Genomic DNA, 23147 nt, shown 5'->3' with positions numbered 1-23147 from the left:
TGTTATGCCTATAAATATAGAGAGTCCTCACGGTCTTAGTACTTCACTCATCATCAGTGACACAAATTGCTGGTGCTCAGCGCGTAACTCTTTACATAAGCTTTCGTCAGATTCGAATATTTTCAGCATTTTCCTTCCTCAAAGAAAAAAGATGAGGTAAGTCTGAGCAAATGTGTTATGAATTGTTTCTATGTTATTGTTCGTAATCTTTTACTCATTTATTAGTTGCAGTCGTAAAAAGTGTGCCCATGCCGGAACACAGACTTCGAGAATGTAATCGTTCTTATTGATCCCAGTTAATTATTACAGACATCGGTTTCTAGACCAGTGTGAAGAAAATAGTAAGATATGTATGTATGTATGTATGTATGTATGTATGTATGTATGTATGTATGTATGTATGTATGTTTGAATGTATGCATGTATGTATGATATTGACCTTCACCACAAGACTGGAAAAATATCAGAAATATACAGGATTGAACTCATCTCAGAAAAGAGCAGGATCCTGGTTAATAGTAACAGCTAAAATACAGCAGCCAGAATCATGTTGAACGGAGAGAGACATCACAAAGTGGACACATTCAAGTGCCAAAAACTCATTTCGACGAAGCAGGGGAGATCTCAAAATAAGATGAGAACAAAACTCAATTTGGCCTCTGCTGCCATGACGAAGTTCAATACACACACACACACACACACACACACACACACACATGGAGAGAGAGTGTTAAGTGTGATGTACAGAAATTGAAAAACGAACGAAAGCGCTAATAATTATTTGTTTCTTTATTGCCCAAAGGGGGCTAAACATAGAGGAGACAAAAAAAGACAGACATAGGGATAAAGTCGATTACATCGACCACAGTGCGTAACTGGTACTTATTTAATCCGAAAGGATGAAAGGCAAAGTCAACCTCGGTGGAATTTGAACTCAGAATGTAACGTCACTTGTCACTGACGTAAAATACACTATCAGTACTGTTCTGAACTCATCTACAGAATTCATATTTTTTCCATCTAATGATTTGGAAAACTGAGGAATAAATGATAATCAGATTGGGCAATGTCCAACGAATATGGTAGGTTGGGCATCGCTTCCCATTCAAACTGCTCCAGCCTTTGGAATGTCATCCGCTTTGTATGAGGCCAAGTATTATCCCGATGGAAGAACAACTTTAGTCTTAAAACCAAAGATGGTCGTTTTTCTTGTAGCGCTAACTTAATCCGCTCAAATGGCTTGCAGTAGATCTCATTTGCTATCGCTTGGTTTCGGTTTAAAAGTTCAAAGGGAACTAAATCTTTCATATCCCACCAAACAGATAATAACAACTTACGTGGGTGAAGACCTTCTTCAGCCTGGGGTGCCAGTGTTTCTCCTTTCCCAACACACTGTCTTCGGCGCTTGACATTTTTATAGAGAACACATTTCTCGTCACCGGTTACTATTCGGTCGAAAAAGATTCGTTCGTGACATGTGACAGCAAAGAAGAGCACATATTCACTCTCTGCTCGCGATTAGACTCAGAAAGTTTGTGAGGAACTCATTGACCCAACTTGCTGACTTTGCCGATGGCATGCAGGTATCAATGAATGGTTGAGTGACCAAATGCAAGCTTCTCTGTTAGTTCCTCAGCAGTTATGATGGGATTTTGTTCCACCAGGGTTTGCAGGACGTCCTCGTCAAGCTCTCCAGATCTTCCAGGGCGAGGCTGTATTTTCCGGCTCGGAATTTCTGCAACCACCGTTGACATTGTCCAACGCTTATTGTCCAATCCCCATATAATGCATTAATATTTCTCACACTTAGCGTTTCATTGTTGCCTTTATTGAACTAAGAAAGCAAAATATGCTGAATCCTTTGTCACTTCCATTATAGTTTTCAAAAAATAACAGTTAAAATCGAACTGCACTTTTCAAAACTTGGACTAAGAATAAGTAGAAGGTAAAAATTACTACCTACTTTTTTAGCAAGTTGCTGCAGGTAGATTATCCTGTCCCTTTCCGACTTTTAGTCCATGCAATTGAAAAAAAAGCATTATTTATGGGATGACCCAATACATATATAGGAGAGTGTGTGTGTGTGTGTGTGTGTGTGTGTGTGTGTGTGTGTGTGTGTGTATGTTTGTGTGTGTGTGTGTGTGTGTGTGTGTGTGTGTGTGTGTGTGTGTGTGTGTGTGTGTGTGTGTGTTTGTGTGTGTTCGTATAATTGCATAACAAAAAAATGAAATGATAAGTGCTCAGAATTGTAATCACTTTATTTTGAGAAGTAATACATTTGTAACGTTGGATTTGAAGCATGAACGGTGAATCATTGTTCGTCAATTTTGCTGAATTTAAATATTTCTGTGTATTTTACATAGACATAGAAAGACCAAGATATATCGCTCTCTCACACCACAGTACTTTTATTTACATTACCATACATTTTACAATATACTTACATTTATCTGTCCCCCTTTTATAAACTCAATTTATCGCACAAAATCACGTAGACAGAAACACACTTTCATCAGACTTAAATTCTTTGCTTATTTCTTGCATAACTCAACGGTCTTCTTCCAGCAATGCTTTGCAGTATCTTAATCTCCTAAATCGCCCTCAATCCCTATTTGTAAGTCACCTAAGATCTTATCACCCTTTATTATCCAGGTGGTTGTGAGGCTTACTAAAAATAACAGCTAATTAAGATTTTTGGGATGAATCTTTGAAATGAACATGAACATTTATTTATATGAAAGAAAATTACTGAAGAACTTTCACTAATTCTTCCAAATCTTTCTACTAATAATTGTAATGCGTTTATCGTAGATCGTGTTTTGTTTATCGCATTTGCCCTAAATGTATATTGAATGCTTAAATGTTTGTTTGTTCCTTTCTTTTTGTCATTGGGCACTGAGGTGGTTGTGAGGTGTTCTAAAAATAACTAAGAGTTTTTGGAAAATATTTTAAATTAATTTAACACATTCACCGGTACAATTTCCACTTATTCCTTATTTTTATTTTCCTAAAATTTTCGTTGCGTCTTGCAACCTTTTCAATAGTCTTGACTGTCTTTACTGGTGAGTGTGTTAAATTATAAGGCACAAAAAGAAAATGACTCTCCCCAGACACAACAGAATATGCTTTAACACACGAACTCACATAAAGAATCTTGCAAACCAAATCCAAAAACGAAATATTTTAAATTAATATAAACATGAAATAAAAGTACCAGAGACCTTTCATGTAAATTCTTTCAAATCTTTCTGTTAAAAATTGTAATGTGTTTATCGCATGTAACATGTTGTTTATTGCATGAAACACTGGTGGTTGTTAGATGTGCTAAAAATAGCAGCTAAGTAAGATTTATTTACATGAAAGAAAATTACTAGAGACATAACACGTGTTATTTACAAATATTGACAACACTTGTTATTTTCAGGATGTTGACGATAACATGTGCAGTCACGCACAGAATGACAGCTTCTAAATCCTGTTTCCTGCCTGGGTGAAAATAATCAAACTTTAAACCTGGTTGTACTGTTCAGGTTGTACACGATGTTCTACATGTAATATGCAGTAGTGACACACGGTCAAGAGTTGTGTCGTATCGCTGCGCCTCTACGTAATATTCTTTTGTACTATAAGAGCAAGGCATGACATTTTTGTGGGAGTGGGTAGTCAATGACATCGACAAAATATGCACCAAGTTGATTACATCGAATTGGTACGTATTTTATCAACCGCGAAAAGTTGCAAGGTAAAACCAATATCAATATCGGTGGCACAAGGCTAACAGTTTCTAGTGGACAGGTGGTGGTGGAGGTTGGGGTGGTAAGCCGATTACATCGACCTCAATGTACTTGTATTTATTAGTATATCTACCCCGGAAGGAAGTAAGGCAAAGTCGACCTCGGCGGAATTTAAACTTAGAACATTCAGAGGCGAACGAAACGCCGCTAAACATTTTGCCCTTCTTTTTAACGTCTCTTTCAATTCGCCGCCTGATCTCAATGTAATATTGGTTTGAAAATTTTGGTACAAGATCAGCAATTTCGGAGAGAGGGAAAAACGATTATATCGACCCCAGTGCTTAACTGATGGTTATTTCATCGACCCCTAAAAGATGAAAGGCAAAGTCGATTTCGGCGGAATTAGAAGTCAGAACGTGAAGACGGACGGAGATGCTGCTGAGCATTTCGCCCTGCAATTCTGCTAGCTCGCAGCCTTATCTCAATGTAATATTAACATCGATAAATTCTTCGTTGTTTGTCGCGCGTATTTGTATTACAGCTTATTTTTCTTCCTTACTTTCTCCCCCAGGATGTTTGTTGCATTGCTATTGACTGCTCTAGCTGTCATTCTTCAAGGTAAGTATTTTTCAATTAATTAAAACTTCAGTCTTAGAGACATTTGGCTCGCATTTCACAATGTTTTTTTAATCGGTATTTTTATTCTGTAACTAATGTTTATATGATGCCGAATTGATAGACTTTTGATCTCACAGCCGCAAAATTTGCTGTCGTTTGGAGAGAGAACGAAGTAGAAAGAAAAAGAAAATAAAGTACCATGGAAGCATACATATCGAACAAGAGACTATTGTGTAGTATATTAGGTCAACAAATTGAAACTGGTTAAACACTACCATTCGAAATACTGTGTATGAGTTTTCTACAGATCATCAGATTATTTTCAGTAGAATTTATGGTATCGCGTTTGTCATATGGATTAATATTTCCAAGGCAGAAAAAATAATTGAATAATATATATATTTTCCAGAAAAATTAATTAAAAAAATATTTTTCTTTTACAGAAATGTTTATACTCATTATACAAAACACCAGTAATAAAATAATAATGTCTATACATTTTTTTTCTTTCATTCGTTCATTTCGACTGGTATTGCAGATTGCCGTGCAGACGAGTAAGTAGATTATGTCAATACATTCATATCAAGGGTTTTGTATGTGTCTATAAGGGATACTAATTTATTAATATCATACAGCTATACGCTTGTATAACGACAATGTTTTGTGGATAGTGGGGTACAAATAGATACGTCCATTGTATTAAAGAAAAAAACCACGGTAATTTCGGGGATAAAAGGTTTTCATAATATCAGGACCGACCTTGCACTTTTCTTAAAAGATTCATGATTGAAACTCTTTTGTTCATATCTTTTATCAAAGGTTGTCAATAAGCAAATTGAGGTACCTTTCAAAAGCCTTAAAGGATACTTTGGGTTTATTTCATAATATTTTTGAGAGATACTCGGATATTTATGGGATTTAAGTTCAAAACTGGTTCTGTATAGGTTTCTGATGCGAGAATTGCAGGAAAAGTGTGGTCGAGATTATTATCTTCAGTTTCGGGTCTCCCGTAGTAAATATCTTAAATGTATGTGCAAGTGTGTGTGTGTGTGTGTGTGTGTGTGTGTGTGTGTGTGTGTGTGTGTGTGTGTGTGTGTGTGTGTGTTCGTGTGTGTTCGTGTGTGTCTGTGTTTGTGTGTGAGTTATTGACTGAGAGATACACGCGTTAACAAATTATTTTTGAGAAGTACACTGCACATTTAGGCTTGCACAGTTTAGTTATTTAGTTGTTATTTGTATACTGAAAATACTTGCATAAAGAAATATTGAAAATAATAAGAATGTATCATAAATATATAAAAATTATACACAAAGATGGAAATTTAGTTTACCTTTCCATTTTATTTTTTCTCTATTTTTCAGTAGTCATTGTTCTCCACCAGCTTGTAATCCATTACCAACATGTTATAATGTCAGTGGTTACTGTAATAATGCTGCTAATCCAAGTGCAAGCAGTGAGGCATCACCTTATCAACGATATATATCACCTGCGTTTTTTCGTAAGTGAGAACATTTTGTAATTTCTTTATACATACGTACATGCTTACATACATAAATACGTACGTACGTACGTATGTACGTACTTACATATATACATACATACTACAAATAGATATCAGTGTGTTTGTATTTTCATATATATATATATATATATATATATATATATATGTGTGTGTGTGTGTGTGTGTGTGTGTGTGTGTGTGTGTGTGTGTGTGTGTGTGTGTGTGTGTGTGTGAGTGTGTGAGTTTGTGTGTGTGTGTGGGCGGGGCGCAATGGCCCAGTGGCGTTGTGAGTGTTTATTGAGCGAAAACCCCCAAAAGCTCCACGAGGATCCGGTGGAAGTGGGGCGAAACTTTCTTTCACAAAGCCAACTCGCTATAAATAAAGCGTGTTGGCGCATTTATTCAGCTGCACAGCAAAAATACAATTAATACTTAAAACAACAACAACAATTATATAAAATAAGTACGCAGTGGTAAACGTATGCATATAGAAAGATTTGGATATTTACTCACTACTGTGTTGATTAAAATGTTTTTGGTTTATATCTCTTCGTTTTAGCTGGAGCTCCTGCATATAAGAGTTTCCTCGGCTATCTTCTCCCTTCACCCAGAAATATAAGTAGAGACTTTTTCCCCTGTCACAATGGCACACTCTCAAATGCAACACACTTGTTTGCAATTTTCACAAAACTCCTCATGTTTGATATATTTCACACAGACAGAAATAGTACAGGTAAGTGATACAATATGACATCATTCTGTTTTGAACATCTTAATTTCATCTTATTTGTACTTCTGTTTGTCTTTCCTCCTTTCTTCTTATATTGAGAAAGAAACACTGTTTAGCTTTTGACTAAGTATAACAGGATAAACTTTCTTGAGCCCTTATGACGTAAAAAGAGATTTGAGCAAGTAAAGTTAGCAGACGTTTTACCAATTTCGTAATATCCAGAGGTTCTAAAACAGCACTCAACGATCAAATGAAGGAATATTGATGGAAACCAAATGAACGCATACTGATATCATAAAGTTTAATGTAAGCCAGAAAGTTCTTAGAAAACTATAGGCTCTAGGATTCATTTAGAGTTACACAAATATTGAAGTAAATATTCATGTTTATATTAGTACAAAAGTCAAAATGCTTCGTTTTCATTTCAATTAAAGCAAAATAGGACAGCGGTATGGGACAATATTGATGTTAGAGATTAATAAGAACAGCAAAGAAGGAGATAAATTTCCATTACACCTGTATTACTATTCAGTTTTTATTTTCAGTCACTGATATTTAACTAATCTGACTAATGCACTCGAAAAAGGGACGAACTAAACGTTAAAATATTTCCTTCTTTCATGTACGATTTAGTGAGATCATGTAAGAAATTGATATTTATCAAGCAATATCGGGAGGAATCTATTGTGTTCAACTGAACAAACTATGGTGTTACAAAATTGCCCAAAATATTATTCCGTTCAAACTTTCTGTTTGTCAAGCTGATAATACTCACTACAGGATAGAAACAATAAACTCTGTAAGCTGTGGTAGCGCAATAAGATAACAAAACATTTTGTAAGACCGTAGCATGTATATAAGCTTTCCTTAAAGGCACAATAAGGGTATTTGAATCTCATTTATTCAAGATTTACTCAGGATTTATTCAAAGATGTACTTTGATGCACTTAAAATGAAATGACTCAGAAATTATTGCACAACACATTAAAAATTTCCTCTCTTCTCTTTCAGCTGATAATTGTGGATGTTCAGGGTAAATATTATATTTATTTATATATTATGTCCACTAAATCACGTGAGCAAAATGTAAACAAATGTGCAGGTTATTGATTACACTTTACGTGCTCAAACCTGCCTACCTATAAGCCTACATACATACAGACTGGCAGAGAGATAGGCAGGCAAACGTACGTATGTACACATACGTGTGCACATATATGTGTGCGTGTGTGTGTGTCTTTGTGTATCTGTGTTTGTCCCCCATAACATCGCTTGACAAACGATGCTAGTGTGCTTACATTTCCGTAACTTAGCGTTTCGACAAAAGAAACCGATAAAAAGTACTGAGCCTACAAAGGATAAGTCCGGGGTCGATTTATTCGACTAAAGGCGGTGCTCCAACCTGGCTGCAGTCAAATGACTAAAACAAGTACAAGAATAAAAGAATATGTATGTATATATATATATATATATATATATATATATATATATATATATATATATATATATATATATATATATATATATATATATATATATACATACGTATGTGTGTGTGTGTGTGTATACATACCTGCATACAAGCTTGTATCTACCTAAATTTACTCACACAAGCAACAATGAATGTAAAAATAAAATACGACATAACAAAACAGAAACGATATTTTTTGAGTGCCTTGAAAATCAAGCTTTTCTTTATTTTAATTTTGATAGGTTGACACATAGGCATAAGTCCCGAAATTTTTGGGGAGTGGCGCCAGTCGATTAGATCGACCTCAGTACACAACTGATACTTGATTTATCTTGATACAAGGAAAATATTGAAACCGTCTGGCGAATTGAAGATAGAAACAACATTCCACAGGAAAAAACATTCTAATTACTCGGTTATTGGATTCTAAAAATATCGAGCTAAGAATATTTCATGAATGAGTTATTTGACTACTTAGAATCCAAAGTAATCATGTGCCATTTCAATAATACTGGTGATTAATGAGCATCGATTTTTTTCAATTCTTCTCTCCCGTAAAATACAATATGTCAGAGGCAAATGAAGATGAAACCATTTGCATCTATCATTCAACAACAGTTATTTGGCTTTGGTTTAAATATCGGCTTTGTTTGACTAAGCACGAACCTTATATTTCCCTTTGAGCTGAATAAAATTGATGTTATAACATCCACAACTTCCCTAAAATTAATGTGATGTAACTGAAATGTGAGCTTTCAGTGAAAAATTGCAGTAGCTTCGGCACACTGTTAACGTACACCCATTGTTTGTGTTTGCTTGTTTACATTTCTATATTGATTTCCTTTGGATTATTTCAATAAAACCTCTTTATTTTAGAGAGCTATATTCTTTTAATCAAGTACGGTTAATCGCTGTCTCTCACTTTGAGTTTCATCATAGAGATAAATGTAAAATGTACTTTGAGTAAGTAAAAAATAAATACAACCAGACTTTCAAGTCGCTGTTCTGATTCAGTGGAGCCCAACACAAATTCCACTTACAATAGCATTTTTTTAATTTCCCAGCTGCTATGGTATTGATACCGCTGCCAACAATGACCCACGCAATCAACCACCTCCGCCAACCTGCTCGTGTTTACAGTATAACAGACCAACTCTAATAAAGAATATCAGTTGCACGGGTAAGAAGCAAGAAATTTCTTTTTCTTTATTCATAACACCGTTTCAGATAGAGTAACAAAAAAGGTTCAACATTGGTTTAAATTCATTATAGTATTTAAATTTGTCTATCTCGCTTCTGAGTTGAAATCCTACGTTTGCCATAGATAACATTACATTTAATTTTATAGGGACCGATGAAATAAACTCGATAGATATGTGTACATTTCGCCAGTTACACCTCTGTCTATACGATTTTCAAGCTCAAAATGTTACGATTTTAATAAGAGTGGACAGTCATTAAGACAGGTTTAGAGTACTTACAAAACATTGATTCGAAAATACTCTCGATAATGCTTCGTATTACACGATCCGTCTGAAAATCATAGTCCCAGAGCATCGTTACTTTTTCATCCTCCTGCATAACTGAACTTGGTGCATGCTCATACCAGTTCTCTCTTACTTAATATTGGTATTTACGGTATACGAGCCAATGAAGATACACACAAACTTTATCGTGGTGGTGCTTGAATTCTTTTTGTGCAAGTCTCTCACATCCACTTGCCAATTCGATAATACTACCATACACGTCCTCTAGATTGGAAGACACAGTGAACAGTTAACTTTTCCCTGCGTGGGATCGTACAAAAATTCAATTCTTCTAGCATTGGTTTCAAATTTTGGCGCAAGGCCAGCAATTTTGTTGGAGAGTCTAAATCGATTACATCGACTCCCTCCGCTAGTGAGCAACTGCTACCTATTTTATGATCTCAAATGTATGAAAAGTACAGCCGACTTCAGCGGAATTTGAACTCAGAACGTAAAGACGGACTAAATGCTACTAAGCATTTTCCCCCGTCTCGATTGATAAATAACTACAAATATTTGTTATACTTAACGTTTTAAGAGATAATTTGACAAAAATAAGATTGTGTTAATATCCAGCATGCTATCTTTAACACGAAAAATATCTATTGCAGGAGAGGAACTTAGCGTGTCTCTGTTCGTGATAAGATCGACTAAGTAATGCTCTGTTTAAATGCAATAAAAATCGTTCAAAATTAAATGCAGTACAGAGATCCAGTGGTCGTTCTTCTGAAAATTGAGCTCGCACGGTTGTAAAGACATACCTGTATATATGTTGTTGTTTTTGTGTTGAAAGCAATACTTTTATTTTTCAAGCCAGCAGGCCGTATGTTAAGAATAAAAATCGGACCACAGAAGTTACAAATTTATACTTCTATAACTATCAATCTGAAATCGTAGACAGTGTATTCTATTTTTAACTGGACATAATTTCTGAATTGTGATATTTATTATTGCTATTATTTTACTTTAAATTTTGTCTTACTTTTAAACAGGTGCAGCGACAGAGGGCAAGAATAAAGTTACTCATGTTATTGACGCATCTTTTATGTATTCCCCGGTTCATTACACAGGCACTTTCACAGACGGTAAGGAGTAACACTTTTCATTGAGTACAAGGGTCATTCATCTATCTATTTATCTACGTGTCTATTGTCTGTAAGTGAATATAGATCTAACGGTTGTAACCGGCAATAAAACTATATAATTAACAAGTATTTCATAATTTTTCCATAAGCTTTCGAATATTTCTACACATCCATATTAAACAGAGATTGCATCACAAATCGACTTTGCACTAGATACACCATACAAATATAATCTCTTAGAGAATGATCCTTAGACGACAATGATTATGTCTCATCAGCATTCATATTTTCTATTTCTCGATTCAGGAATTTTTTCTCTCAATTCGGAAGGACTTCTTCCACCTCCATTTTCCGACGGTAAGTTTATTTTTCAATTACTGTCATTGACAAGCCAATCTCCTTCTCTCACTTTCTCTTTCGTTATGTACACACACACACACACACACACACACACATACACACACACACGCGAACACACACACACACACACGAACACACACACACACACACACGAACACACACACACACACACACACACGAACACACACACACACACACACACGAACACACACACACACACACACACACACACACACACACACACACACACACACACACACACACACACACACACACATATAATATATATATATACATTAGGGAAACGCACGCACATACACATAAAGAAAACGGAGGATTTTGGATAAGTATTTATCTTCAACATTCATCTCCTTTTGAGAGATTCATCATGAATGATTTATTTGAAGAAAATTCATACCTTTTATATGTACCTGAGTTAGCTGGAAAAAGATCGAACTGTATTGGGATTTTTAATCTCTGTGTGTCTATGTCTGTGTTTGTGTGTAAGCTTGCGCTTATGTGTGTATGTATGTATTTGTAAGTATGTGCGTGTGGCCAATTTTTTGAGTCTTGGTGAGAGAGAGAAAAAAAGAATAAAAGAGAGAAAGAAAGGAAGAAATGAATATATAAATAAAGAAAGAAAGAAAAAGAGAAATGGGTCTTTTCTGAATGGTTGAAATTGCATTGTATTTTTGGTCAGTGTGGGAAAAACACCCCCAGTGAAATTTCAAATACCTCCGATTTCAATGAATATGGCAACATAACTACTAGGTACTAGATAAAGACGACTTCCAAAATTTCACCATCTTACAATACTATTTAACCCCACCTAATGGGGTTTATAAAACGGGACAAAGCCCCTTTGAAAGTGCAAATACAAGCACTTTTCATCTTTTCATGGAAGATACATAAAATGTATGTGTTCTTGGAATAAGTGTACTACAAAACTTCAACGGTACATATCTCATGTATATATATATATATATATATATATATATATATATATATATATATATATATATATATATACATATATATATAGCAAAAATCATACAAGAACTGGGATGTCATACCCGGTTAATGGGTAGAAATTCCATGTTAAAGTGATGTATTTTGAGTAGATATGAATAATAATAATAATAATAATAATAATAATAAATGGAGCAAAACGCATATGATCAATAAGTTCCTTTAATTCCAACATATGTTTCAAAATATATGTGCACTCTACTCCAAAGAAGTAAGAGGTGCTGGAAATGCACATAAATTCATCGTCAGGGAACCAACTTACAAAAGCAAGACATGCGCTTAATGGTAAGGTTGCGTACGAGTTATAACATTATATAGCTAAGTAAATGACCGTTAGAAACAAGAACGCTAGTTTACAGGGAACTGTTAAGGGAGAGAGGCTATGAACGCTATACTTTAGCTATATAATGTTATAACTCGTTATGCTTTCAATTTTACGTTCTGGGATAAGCTTTCATTGTATTAATTATTGTCAGGGAGCATCGTTTGTCAGAACTTTGTTAATTTATACTGTACGTCTTTTATATGAGATGAAAAAAGACAAATTTAATGTCGGAATCATCTCTGATTTAAAGTAATTTTTTTTGCGCTTGAATCGATAATAATTGTGTAAAAGTCTTGAAATCCAACCCATATCATTAATTTATTCCAATGTAGTAATTTAATGAAGGAAATCATTGATGCCCTGAATAGTTATTTGGTAGAAGTTATCCCTGAAGATGTAGGCAGTTATATGTAGAATATTTTGTATTTTTGGTTGTACTCATCTCCTTCAGTCATACAACAAATATACATACCAAGTGTATCATCATAATAATTTTTCCTGAAAATAGTTAAGATTTAGAGAAAATATTTGAATTTCATAGATCATGTTCGTGTTTTAAGAGAAGTACCAGTTAAGATGGCCAAGGCAATAGAATACTCTCCTCTGAATTTTGATTTCATTCAAACATTAGCAGAACTGAAATTATATCTTGTTGAATGTTAACAAGCATTTCAGTCGATTGTTACTTAATGAATAATAGTTATTAATATGCTAAAAGTGACCAAGGCAGTGACTTGGCTGAATCATTACTGCATAGATAAAATGCTTAGGGCATTTTCCCCTCTTTACGCTTTGAGTTCAAATGCCACCGAAGTCGACTTCGCCTTTCGGTATTGACAAGATAACTAACAGTTGAGCATTAGGATCGATTCAACGAAATTGCTATATTTAAGCCAGATTTAAAACCATTAATATGCTAAATTTGAGCCAGTTGCCTTTACAGATATATCTCCTTCCACTAAGAAATTTCTTCGTTTAATAAAACCAAAACATGTTTTCTATATTTTGCAGTTTCAGCGCCAATCAGGGAAAACCCCTTAGTGATGGCATTATATCATGTTTTCCTTCGTGAACACAATAGACTTGTCGGTAGACTTAATCAAACTTGCAACAATACAGATTGCCGAAATGAAGCAAGGACGTTGTTAATTGCAATGTTCCAGCATATTATATGCAACGAATATTTACCACTGCTGCTCGGTACGAACACCTCAGTTAAATGTTTGAATACAAGTACTCATACTTACAATAGCACAAATTTGCCTATGGTTTCTAATTCTTTCGCCGCTGCCTATAAATTAGTTGGGGCTTCGATGTTGAGAGATACTGTAGGTTCGAATGTTCTTGTGCACGATGTACCATTAACCTCAAATACCGAGATGACAAACATTGTTAATGGAATGCTGACAAACTGCAGTTTAAAAATCGGAAGGTAAGTCTATATTCCGTTCGATAACTCTACTTACTGAATTCAAATTCCATCAGAGCAGACAATTCTTTGATAGCACTGGTGTCTGTAAAATAAATACCATTTTGGATGTATGTATCTATATAGGCAAACACGCATATGTACATGTGTTTGTGCGTGTGTGAATTATACAATCGTCATGAAATTACTGGATGAAAATATGGTTTGATCATTGGACAAAACGTTTGCCTTTTACGTTCTTTCAAAGTAGATTTTATTTGTCATATTTCGGAAGATGAAATAAGAAACAATAAAATACTGGGATCAATTTAATCGTTATATCCCTCCCTAGAATGTCTGGTGTATTACTAATTATAGAAATTATTATGCACCTTTAAGTTTATTACTTCCTTTTTCTGATATCTAATTCTCTTTTTTTTTTCAGAGAAATACCCTGTGCTTATCGAAACAATTGTCAATATTCCGATATAGTGTCAATCTTAACCCAAGACACGCGTTATTTAGGACTACCACCGTACTTCGTTTGGCTGGCACTCACAGTTCCGATTGCTAATTTGCCTACAATTATTCCCGATTTGCCTCACCACAATACTTCAATGAAAATTGCCTTATCAAATACTCATCAGTGAGTGGATATTAAAGTATTTTACTTTTTAATTGGTTGTATACTATTCAAAATATTGTTGAGCCGCTTCCAACTTGACAGTTGCAATGTTTTCTTATATTTATGTGAAAAGTAATCTGTTTGCATCTGGCCTGTGTGGTTCAGCAGCAATTATGTAAGTCTACGAATAGAATTAACAAGATTTTGCAGTTAGGAATTTTAGATCATTAGAACATGAGCAATAATTATTATTTTCCTGAAATCGGATGCTAATAGATTTGACCTGAGTATTCATTAAACTGAATATGTCACCTGTACGAAAACATGCTCCAACCAAATACACACAACTATAATTAATTCAGCCAACCGTAATATAATTCTTGTTGTTGCTTTATCCATTTCGGGCCATGCCTGATTCATGAGGGCTGGTATTCCGGTTTCGTTGGCGTATAAGTTCCCCACTTGGACGGGACACCGGTCCGTCACAGGTGAGCTGCTAGTTGCAGGAGGAAAGAGTGAGAGAAAGTTGTGGCGAAAGAGTCAGCAGAAGTTCTCCATTACCTTCTGCTAGAGCCGCGTAGAGCTTAGGTGTTTCGCTCATAAACACTCACACATCACCCTTACTATAATTAGGTACCATTAATTTAAACTAGTATTTAGACCAACTGAAAAAAAATTTACGTGTATAATACAGTTTCATCTTGCAACGGCGGTCGGGCGACGATTTAGTATCAGTTATATATGTACGACAACAATTCTTGATTAATACATATACCAACAAATGCACGGTAAAGTATAAAATGGCGGTGGTTATTATATTATACTTCACTTTCCCGCTTCATAGACAGTAATATGCAAGAGTGGGTGACTAACGTAGGCGGAAATTAAGCCCTATTTCATTTATCATACAGCGTATTAATAACCATATAGGACTTAAACTCATTCTCTCTCTCTCTCTCTCTCTCTCTCTCTCTCTCTCTCTCTCTCTCTAACACTCTCCCTTTATCTATTTCGCTCTGTCTCTCTCTCACACACACACGCGCGGCACAAACAAATATGAGAAAAAAGAGCTTATTAAGGATATCTTAAACAATATAAAATATAAATTCTTGTTTCATTGAAATTATCTCTCCTTCCACAAAGAGTAATTACTTGATGGAAAATCATTAAACGCCAAATTAGAAGGAAATATAATCTCAAGAATCAAGAATGACTCCAAAATTGATATGTCATTAACGAAAGATAATCTGTCTCAAGTCAAGAAGATAGCTGTGAATACATCTTTCTGCATCACAAGTTTTCAACAACATTGCAATTTTTATATAGTACCTTCGGCAGACAAAACACTTAGTCATATTGATAAGAGCACATTTATGGTTAAGGTAACTCGCATAAATAAAACGAAAAGGATTCTTGAGAAAGTACTTATTGTGACCGGTGTCATATATTTGAATAACGAAAACGAACTAGGTTATGTGAAATAGCATACAATATAATTCTAGAATTTATCTTGTTTGTCACATGCAGCTGCAATTGTAATACTCAGTTTCGCAATGTCGATTATTCGAAAGATTGTAACTGGGAGCGTTGCAACCATACATAAGTAAACAAATTGTAAAGGGTATGTCGTTGAGGTTTGAAAAGTTGCAGAAAAAGAGTATTTATTCTCATCAGTCTTCCCTTTATGTCTTTCGGCATCCGTTTTAAATAAAATTCGCTACAATTTCAAAATAAGACATCATCATATTAAGATTGAATGAATCCTTGTTTCCTTCATTTCTCTACTTCTTCAATCTTTACTTGTTCCATGTCAACTTTCCTTTATTTCATCTCAAATATAATTCAAGCATAAATTGTATGTTCTTAAATTTACCCAAATTAATCATTCACTTGATAAAATCGTAAGATGCAACCATAGTGTTGTTTGTAACGCAAACATACACACATAATAACTATGTGTGTACGTGTGTGTATTACAGAAGCATCTTCGACATTGAATTCTTAACTGGGGCTTTATCGGAGAACGTAGTTCCTGGCGCGATGGTTGGACCAACATTAAAAAGATTATTCGAAGATACTTTTAATTTATTGCAAAGAAATGACAGACTTTATTTTGAGAACGCCGGTGTATTCACAGATGGTAAGTTACAAATTATTTATCATTTTTACTTGACTTTCTTTAATTTAATAATGTTACAGCTTTACCACAGTGCACAAATACATAGAAAATGATGATTTATGCATCAATTAAAGAATCAGGATTCAAGTTTTCAGTTTCATCATCTGTATACAATATCAATGATTTCCTTTTCCTCTAACGTTTTAATCCGCCAAATAAATTTGGAAAGATCATTACTGTCGGGATGAATCCCAAAAGAATCGACGTCGGTGGAACTTTGACTCAGAATGTAGTTACGGACGAAATGCCGCTAAGCATTTTATCCGACGTATTAAAGATTCTGCCAGCTCGCCGCCTTAATAATAATAATCCTTTCTACTATAGGCACAAAGCCTGAGATTTGGGGGACAAATCTATAACATCGACGCCAGAGTTTAACTGCTACTTATCGACCCCGAAGGGATGAAAAGCAAAGTCGACCTCGGCGAAACTTGAACTCAGAACTTAGCGACGGACGAAATGCCGCTAAGCATTTTATCCGGCGTGCTAACGATTCTGCCAGCTCATCGCCTTAATTAAAATGATGATTTCAAATTTTGGCACAAAGCCAGCAAGTTCATGAAGTGGCTAGGTCTATTACATCAACTCCAGAGTTCAACTGGTTCTTATTTATCGACCCCGAAATTCCTGGGCGGAATTCGAATTCAGAACGTAAAGACGGACGAAACGCCACAGGCACTTTTCCCAGTGCGAATAAACGATTGTGTCAGCTCCCTTCCCCAGATCCCGAGCCATTCTTTTGACCATGAGTACAGTGGAAAGTTTACTTTACTCTTCCTTATTCTTCAGCCTACCGGTCCACCTGCTTCGGTCTTTCTCGCGAAATTCACTTTTCAATAATATTTCTGGGGTGGGGTGGAGAGTACATTTCTTTCAACCCATTACTTCTTTTCCAAATAGAAGTTAAAGCGTTGACTGAAGAGGACTATCTGTCTTCTGTCCTTTCAGTCCATCACACATCCTCTTTCGATAAGGATGAAGTAATGTTCCTTAAAGCGAAACTCCTTCCCTCATCTCTGAATTTAATATTAGGCGTCACTGACTCCAAAATTCAAACAGAATTAAAAGAAAAACACAAACATGAACGTTATTTAGGGTGCAGTTTCAAAGCCTTTTCAGTGAGGTACATGACTTTACTCAGTTTCAGCAGAAGTTCACAACCATAACTAAATTGCTTTCAACAAAATTCAACAAACGTTCGGTAGCTGATGTGACATACGACCATTATAAATGACAATAATCATAACAAGCATCGACCATCCACAAGGTAGAAAACAACGTATTTCAAGACAGTCGGTCATAATAAAGTGATCTATGGCTGGTTCTTATTTTATCACCCCCAGGTCATTTGAACACAGTAAGCAAATACTGAGTTGTCAGATAAATTCGTTCATTTGTTTTCAATGTTATTTGAATTAATATGAAAATATCAGTGTTTTATGGGTCTTTATAGCTGTAGTCTTCTGAACGTTTTGTGTATCGTGTTTGAAATTTGAATAAATTTTACCTCTTTTCAAGTACATGACGTTAAAGTACCAAGAGGAGAAAGAATTAGCATTTATCGATACCCCCTTTTCTTTACTTTGGTTCCAAAGATGTCAAAGGCATTCGGGACATTGTGTTCAGCCGTAGGTTAACAAAACAAAACAAAAATGGTAACCCTGATTCAAGGAGAGGAAGCGCGATGTCTCTGATACATCAGCTTTTAAGCCGAATTGTTCAGTTCAGTGAGGTTCTATTGGACCAACTCATCCAAGAGATCTGTCTCAATCCACTAAGAATTGACCAAAAACCACGTGGAGTGGAAGACACCTGCCTTGCATGTAAGAGCACTCCTCTGTATTTACCATTTAGCTCGCTTGAGAACATGCTGCTCGCGAACAAACTTATTCCTTTATCGTATTATCACGAGCAATGAAACATGATTTCTTTCTGTCAATATGAAGAAGAAGAAAGGACGTCCGAGTCCCGACAAGAAGGCCAAAACTAGAGCCAAGCCAGAGTTGCATCTGCACAAAAAAATGTTTGTTCTACGTTTGGTGGGACTGGAAAGGGCTAATCCACCACAAAAATGCTTCACAGCAACTAAACTGTCAGTGCAGAACTCTATGTTCAGCAAATACACCTGCTCAAGGCACTGACAAGCCAGCGCAACGTTGGCAAGGAGCTGTGAACAATGAAGGAGAATACATTATCGGCCGATTCGTAAAAATTGCTGATGAAGAATAAGAATTGAAATAAATGGCAATAAATCCAACAATTTATCTGGCCACCCAGTAGCTTAATAATGCTTTCGAATTTTGGCAATAGTGCAGAAATTTTGGGAGAAGCCGCTACTGGATTACATCGACCTTTGTACATAGTACTTATTTTTTGCCCCGAAAAGATGAAAAGCGAAGTCCACCATCATGGAATATGAGCTCAGAACATAAAGACGGACTAAGTAATGCTAAGCAATTTTTCCGGTGTGCTGACATTTCTGAAAGCTCACCGCGTTCCAATAGCTCAAACCACTATTTTTGTTGACATTGTGTTGTATGCGAAGACCACTACAGCAGAATTTGAACTCAGACTGACGAGGTACTGTTAAGTTTTGTTTCCGGGCGTGCTAAAAGTTCCGAAAGCTCGCCGCATTCCAATAGCTTAATAATATGGAAAAAGGATATCTTTCTATGGAATTGAGTCGCATGCTACTTATTAGTAATTACAATATAAGGATTATCACCACAGATTTAAAGAATAACGAGTTGCAGTTGAATGAAGCAATCCCAGTACACGCATTCTATTCTTTTTTATTAGATGGACGAAATAATCGATTCAGGTAAGATTTGAATTCAGAGTGCATGAGAAAAGATATTGTTGCTGTCGTAATGAATAAGACAGATATACATTTTAGGATAATGTAGTTTGGATGTTACAGTTTTAATTGTAATTTCAGGAATTAGGTTTGGAGAGAGTGTGTGATTCGGCAATAAAATTTGCCTCTAGCCTTTTCAAGTGTTCTTTCATGTCAAGTGTTCTTGTTTCCTTTTTGTATATACGTTGTATTCTGTAATGATGTGACATACACTGTAGTTTATTGATGTTTTTGTTCTTTGTTGTTTGATGTTCGACCATTTCTGCAAACATTTATTTTGCTCTTTTTTTCGTATTTCAGAGCAACTTGCAGAGATCAGAAATGTGACTATGGCTCAACTATTGTGTCGTAACGTAGAGGGTTTAACTGAAGTAAAAGAAAATGCTTTTGTACATAACTCGTGAGTATTCATTTCACCATTGTAAATAATAATAATGATAATTTATTCTTTTATCAGCCACAAGGGCTTACATAAAATATCGTAAAAGGACATAACATGACAATAAAAAGGGTTTTTAAATCGTGTCAACAGAGAAATAATGAAGATAAACAATTGAAACTCCGAAAAAGGGGAGGTGATTTAAAGATTGCTCGTGGAAAAAACACAAACCCATTCTTTTTTATTTTTCACAGGTGCATGCTCAAGATAGGTCCTTTCACACTAACCATTTTTCCAACATTCACCCACCTTTCCGCAAACTTACTGGAAGGCAACACTTCCCTCTCCATCCTCACTTACCTTTTCAAGGGAATCTTGAAAAAGTTGATGACGGCTTGGCCAAAGAAGAAACTGTCTGTCTTCAGTCCTTTCAAGCGTGTCCACCACACAAACTCTTTCGCTACAGCCATCACACAAACGTAAATTGCCTGTCCCTCTCGGCCGAAGTAGGGCGGCGAGGTAATTCTCACTATGGATTCAGTTGTTAGCCGGATCCATTCTATACGTGACAGTAGGTGTTCGACATAAACCTACAGGTCAGCAATGCTCAGGCACTGAACGAGTGCGTAGAGAACGGTTTCTTCGCTCTGCGCGCAGCTAGGGTAGGTTCAGCTGACGGCACTTCCGTGCTTGTAAAGTTTATCTCGAACAGATAGTGCACCCCAGATTTACTGCCAGGCCAGGGATTTCTGGAAATTATCCTTAGACCCAGGCCCGAATGTTATTGCAGATAAGTCAAACAGACGAGCTGTGGAAGAAGCATGCGCTCAGGCCGTGGCACCTCCAGCGTTTGCTTGACGGAGAGCAAGTGTAGTCGCCGTTCCTTAGACTGTTCTTGGATGCGTGTTTTCACAAGTAGATTTTTGAAAAGCCCTTTGGTAATGTTTTTTTCTGAAACTGCCCAACAGCTCCGGGGTAATTTGATATAAAAATTTTGTATGTCTGTTGTGATATTTTAAACAATTGTATATGTGATGGTGGTGTGTTGTGTGTCGGGAAAACAAAATTTTTATTGTGGTGTCTGTGTGATCTCTTAAATGGTTCATGAGTTCGATGTTATTTGTGTTTATGGCTGTCAGGTTGGTTATGTTTGTGGAATCTCCTGGTGTTTGGATTTGTGTTCTTGCCTGTGTTTGTGGATGAGGCTGTTGTGCAGGTGAATGAGGTTTTTTTGTTGTTGCTGGCGGTTGTGTTTGGGTGTTGCTGCTGTTGGGATATTCAGCTACTTTGTGCCCCCCCACCTTTTTCTTCTAGTGGTTTTGCCGTTTTCTTTCTTCACTTTTTACTTGGGACTGTAAGCCATTCATCCTTCTCGACCTCAGTGCTTGGAAGGTCTGAGTTGCCCTGGTCGGGAAGGGGATAACTTGAGGGCCACTGCTTAGTGTTACACTTGGTAGGACTGCATCTGCTGGTGCTGCTACTACTGCTGGTGACGGTACTCTGACTGATATTGAGGTCGGTTTTTTTGTGCTGTTGCTGTAGTTGCTGTTGGTGGTGTTTCGACGGTGGCTGAGGGCAGTATTGTGGTTGTTGGTAGTGGTGATAATGATGGTGATGTTGATGGTACCTTTGCTGAGTTGTTGTTGGTAGTGGTGGTGAAGATGGTCATATTGATGGTATCTTTGCTGTGTTGGCCACTGACATCTGCAGCTAGAGTACCTGCTGATGCTGCTGCGCTGGAGATTGCACCAAAGCTGGTGTGAGTAAAAGTGCCAGCCGTTCCTCCCTTCCCTGTCTGGGACAAGAGTCCTTGAGGTGGTTTTTGTCACCACGTCGGCCTTATGTGCTTTACGGCCTCGTAGAGTTTTGTGCCGTCCAGTAGGCTGAACAAAACGGGGTTGAATTCTATGTTCCCTTGTTCTACTTGAATTAAGACCTCCATCCACTGACCCGACCGGTTTTGTTGGTGCAACTTGTGCACCTTCAGTATTTTGAGTATTTTGGCGGTGTTGTCTATGTCCAGTAGGACTGCCGCTATCAACCACCCAGCGTATATTTATCTCTGGGTGCACCTCCCCAATTTTTACTTTCGTTACGCACCGACCAAGGCACGTCAGTACGAGCGAAAAATCCTGAGATCTTAGTGGCACTGTGGAATGGTGTCTTGCTTCTTGATCTGTTGCAAAACGCATCCACGCAGTGCCGAAACGTTTTCCTCTTTTTATATATGTCTTTGCATTCCACATCGGTTTTAAAATGAGCTCAAGTCGCTACCGTATTGCTTGTTATAGTCTTTTATTTATAGTCACACATTTGTAAATGAGGGTTTTCTTATTCGTATCCCTTATTAGTTCATTTCGGGTATTTAGAGAGATATTGTTTCCACTTCTTGCCAATAGCTCCTTCAAGCCTTTAATATCTTCGATTATGTAATTGAACCTTTCTTTAATTTGCTTCGCCATAGAGGCGATCTCGCAAACGCTTGGCTTGTTGCTATTGTTGTTCGTGTTTGTGGTGGCTGTCTCAGTGTTTGCAGATTTATTCTCACTTGAGTTGTTGAACTTTTCTCTGTTTCTGTCGTTGGTGTTACTAGAGGTGGTGGTGTTGGAAGAGCTTTTAGTAGAGTTTATCTCTGTGTTGAGTGTGTTGCTAGCGGTGGTCGTGCTACTTAGCGTAGAGAAGTACCGGCGGTTAGAAGAGCCACTACTACTCCCCTTGACTTGAGAAGCCATATTATTTTTTGTGAAAAGCAAATCTTTTGAATGATGAAAGAATGTCCAAAATTCGCACTCGAAAGTGCAAACTTTTACATCAAACCCTTCCAGGGCACACACAATGTTTTAGAACGACAACATTTCAACAAAACAGGTAACGAAACTTTAGAAAGCAACGAAAATCAATATCATCTTACGAGCTCAAAACAACACGTCCAGGAATTTTGAAGAATTTTGAAGAATTTTGAAACAGAGACAGAAAAAAGGGCTGTATAGCACCTCACCCCCAAAAGTCAGCTCTCCAGAAGAGCAGCTGGCTTGTAAAATAATTTAAATAACCAAACATAAAGTATAAAACCTTTTAAACAAGTGAAATTCTCACAAACGTACGGAGATCCAGAACACAAGTCCACCTACGGCGACAACAATAATAATGATAATTAGTTTAATCTTCTTCTTTCACTCGCCCACTCACATTTATACTCTGTGATATTTTAATATGACTGTTGTGTCTAAATTTATGTATGAATTCTTTTAAATAGACGACTATGTGTTATTCAACCACTACAGTACAATGGGTTCAACAGAACGTTGGTTATCGGCAT

At 36.4% G+C, this 23147-nt stretch overlaps 1 protein-coding gene across 1 annotated transcript in view; it reads left to right on the top strand.

Annotated features, from left to right (window-relative positions):
• Positions 1 to 23147, top strand: part of LOC106877966 (heme peroxidase 2) — a 25764-nt gene continuing 2617 nt past the window's right edge. The window contains exons 1-13 of the mRNA XM_089338430.1: positions 1 to 156; positions 4306 to 4352; positions 4891 to 4906; positions 5715 to 5851; positions 6414 to 6587; positions 7596 to 7617; positions 9120 to 9235; positions 10574 to 10666; positions 10973 to 11023; positions 13392 to 13812; positions 14234 to 14434; positions 16393 to 16553; positions 19750 to 19849. Coding sequence (XP_089194556.1) covers positions 5 to 156; positions 4306 to 4352; positions 4891 to 4906; positions 5715 to 5851; positions 6414 to 6587; positions 7596 to 7617; positions 9120 to 9235; positions 10574 to 10666; positions 10973 to 11023; positions 13392 to 13812; positions 14234 to 14434; positions 16393 to 16553; positions 19750 to 19849 — 1691 coding nt within the window. The 5' untranslated portion in view covers positions 1 to 4. The remainder of the gene's footprint in view (positions 157 to 4305; positions 4353 to 4890; positions 4907 to 5714; positions 5852 to 6413; positions 6588 to 7595; positions 7618 to 9119; positions 9236 to 10573; positions 10667 to 10972; positions 11024 to 13391; positions 13813 to 14233; positions 14435 to 16392; positions 16554 to 19749; positions 19850 to 23147) is intronic.

Source organism: Octopus bimaculoides, chromosome 20 (genome assembly GCF_046866305.1).
Source record: "Octopus bimaculoides isolate indiv1 chromosome 20, ASM4686630v1, whole genome shotgun sequence".
In the NCBI taxonomy this organism is placed as follows: domain Eukaryota; kingdom Metazoa; phylum Mollusca; class Cephalopoda; order Octopoda; family Octopodidae; genus Octopus; species Octopus bimaculoides.
Note: the sequence above shows the minus strand (reverse complement) of the source record. Positions and strands in the feature narration are given on the sequence as shown.